Here is a 3,398-nt window from a genome sequence, read left to right as displayed (position 1 = left end):
TAGCATACCGTCCAGCAATTCTACTCCTGGGTACACACCCAAGAGAATTGAGAGCAGGGTCCCAAAGAGACATTTGTACACCCATGTTCATAGCAGCATTACTCACAATAGCCAAGAGATGGAAGCAACATTAGTTTCCATTGATGGGTGAATGGGTTAACACAAAGTGGTATTTACTTATAGTGGAATATTAATCAGCCTTAAAAAGGAAGGAAATTCTGACGCACTCTACAACATGGATGAACCTGGAGGACGTCATGCTCAGTGAAATAAGCCGGTCACTAAAAGACAAATACTGTGTGATTCCACTTACGGGAGGCCCCCAGAGGAGTCAAATTCATAGAGACAGAAAGTAGGGGCCTGAGTGCCAGGGCTGGGAGGAGTCGTTGTTTAATAGCTTTTTCAGTTTCATGAAATGAAATATTTCAGTGCTTGGGTGCACAGCAATGTGAATGTGCTTAACATTACTGGACAGTACACTTATAAGTGGCTAAGATGGTAAATTTCATGTTTATTTTACCACAATTAAGCTTTTCTTTAATTTTTTTTTAAAGTGTGATTTCAGTAAGCCCTCCAAAAGATAATTAAAAAAATATATCTGATTACATTGTCACCATAGCTATTTTTTTTAAACATGAGGGAGAAAACCATTGCAGGCAAAATGCTTATTCTTATTCTCTAGGCAAAAATATTGGAAAACAGAAAGGCTGTGCACCAAAGCGTTAATCAGGTCTCCTTTGAGCAGGGGCCTCGGAAGGTCAGAGGCAGAGTCCTTACTTCTTTGCTTTATGTAAGTTTTAAGAGGTGAGATTATGGGTGGCTTCACTTTCTCATGTTGTGTATTTCAGCCTTTCTAGAATTAAAAAGGAAAATTGAAAACCGACTTTGAAAGTGATGGATAAGATGCTCTTACTTAGTATATTTCTAAGCCACACCAGCTGATCACCTTCTGATGAATATTCTAAGGATTAATATTTTAATGTTCTAAGGAGGCCTGTAGCCAGCTCTCCCATCCCACACTGTACATAACTTTAAGACAAGGCACCAAGACAAGGACTCCTGGGTCTTACTGGGCTCTGGACCAGGCAGCTGGGTCAGAGGTCCCTCCTCGGGAACATGTTATCCTCCTCCTTCCCCAACTTTGGCACTTGGGGGCGATTCAGAATATGTGAATATCCCGGAAGCCTTCTGGGCCAGAGAGGGACTGGGAGGGGCTGGGAGGGGCTGGGAGGGGCTGGGAGGGGCCCCACCCCCACCCTTAATTGTGATGTCTTCTAAAGGGGGCATAGGGCAGGGTGATGTCATAGACCACCGGTCCGCCCCCCTCCCTCTCTGCCTGTGCCGGCCACTGGTCCAGCCTCAGCTTTTCTCCCCACAACCCTGCACCCCAGAGGAAAGTGGTCAGCTTTGCCAAGCCGCCCACCTGGTGACCTAGAGCCATGGATGCAAATCACTCCAACCCCTTGGAGCCCCAGTCTTCCCCAGAGGCGACCAGGCCTGGCCTGAACCCTGGCTCAATCTTGGAGAACAGACCCTGAGGCAGGACCCCCCCAAGCATGGTGAGTGACAGGTTGCCACCAAAGATTAGAGCAGTGGTCACCAACATGGGAACAGGCACCTGTAGGGTGGGTTTTGTGGGGCAGGCCCAGCCCACCTAGACTGGTCACCACTATGGGTTGCCAGTCCCAGAAGCTGACCCCCACAGGGCAGCTGGTACTAGAGATGTTCATCAGCGAGGCCACCCACATGAGCCCGGAGCTGACACTGGTGCAGCACACGTGGAATGGCATCACCGTGGCTGGAACCTAGCAGAGCTCATCTGGACCACATGCTGGAGTGCGACCTTCGTATGCTCACCCAGGACCAGCCGCTGCTCTTCCCCGACCCGCCCTTCAGCCCCACCACCAATGGTGAGAAGATGGTGGAGGTGGCCTTCGAGTCACTCTACTCCGCCACCATGTACGTGGCTTCCCATTCAGTGCTGTCCATCTATACAAGGGCACGTCAGCGGGCTGGTGGTGGACATGGGCCACGGGGTCACCTACATGGTACCCGTCTTCCAGGACTTCAACCTGCCCCACGCCGCAGAGCGCCTGGACCTGGTGGGCACCCACTTGACCACCTTCCTGGCGGAGATGCTGCTGGGCTCTGGCTTGCCGCTGGGGCAGCAGGACCTGGACACGGTGGAGAACATTAAGCGTCGCTACTGCTACGTGGCTGCCGACTTGCTCAAGGAGCAGGCCCGGCCGGAGCAGGAACACCAGCAGACCCTGAAGCTGCCCGATGGGTGGACGGTCACGCGGGGCAAGGAGCTGTTCCAGTGCCCGGAGCTGCTGTCCAGCCCCACTGTGATCCCAGGGCTGTTGCCATGAGTGTCCCCACCGTGGCCACACAAATCTTCCCAAGGTGGCTCTGGAGGTTTAAGGGACATGCACAAGAAAGTGCTGCTTTGCAGGGAGGCCTCGCTTTTCGCAGGGTTCGAGGGTCGCTTCCATGCCAAGCTGTTGCACAGTCTGCCCCGTGAGGCCCACGTGGTGGTGAAGGCCCAGCCCAGCAGGAACTTCTCGGTGTGGATCGGGGGCTCCATCCTGGCCTCGTTGTGTGCCTTCCAGTCCTGCTGGGTCCTGCGGGAGGAGTACAAGGAGCAGGGGCCCCACATCGTGTACCGCAAATGCTACTGATGCCGAGCAGCGGTTGGGGGAGTGTTGTGGGTAGTAAAGCTTCCGGTACCCAGTGGGCTCTGTCCTGCCTTCCCTCAGCGCTGGAGTGGTCCACTCCTGGACCCACCCAGACTCACCTTTTTCTGACCCCACAGACCCACCCCAAGGAGACCTACCTCCCAGGGCATCCCTGGTTCTGCCCTAACTCACCTCCTGTGATCCGTCCCCAGACACACCACAGTTCTTATGACTCCCTAAACCCTCGTCCATCATCAACACCCAACATGTCACCACGTCCTCACCCTGTCAAACCATCTCCCATGATGTGTGTTCCCCAGGGCACTCTCATGGTGGGGACTCAACCATGCCCACCTCCAAGACGTCCCCAGATTCTGACCTCTCAGCCCCACCTCCATGATCTATTGCTCTTGATATAGGCCCCCAAGATTCCCCTGGGTTCTCAGACCCCCCAATTCATCCTCTTGCTATATCCCTCAAGGACCCTCAACCAACCCCACAACGCTCTCCTCTCCAAAGAAACTGCACCGGGCACTCCATCCCCACCCCAGAATCTTTCCATGAGTGTTCCGACCCCTAGGTGCACCCTCATAATCTGCCCCAATTTCTAATCCCTGCAAAAATACCCCCAAGATCCAATTGCCAAGACATCCCTGGTTCTGAGCCCCCCAAATCCACCACCTCACTGGTTTTCCCATCTGTTTATCCAAAGTTCTCCTG

The 3,398-nt window shown here is 53.4% G+C and overlaps 1 protein-coding gene across 1 annotated transcript; it reads left to right on the top strand.

The window, feature by feature from the left end:
- The first annotated feature begins 1,439 nt into the window (after positions 1 to 1,439).
- Positions 1,440 to 2,681, top strand: LOC106844479 (actin-like protein 9). The gene is given in 5 exon segments (XM_014861931.3): positions 1,440 to 1,660; positions 1,662 to 1,795; positions 1,798 to 1,821; positions 1,824 to 1,992; positions 1,994 to 2,681. Coding segments are annotated over 5 exon segments (1,236 nt in total).
- The last annotated feature ends 717 nt before the right edge of the window (positions 2,682 to 3,398 follow it).

This window comes from Equus asinus, chromosome 20 (assembly GCF_041296235.1).
Source record: "Equus asinus isolate D_3611 breed Donkey chromosome 20, EquAss-T2T_v2, whole genome shotgun sequence".
Taxonomy (NCBI): Eukaryota; Metazoa; Chordata; class Mammalia; order Perissodactyla; family Equidae; genus Equus; species Equus asinus.
This window is presented reverse-complemented; position numbering and strand designations above follow the sequence as displayed.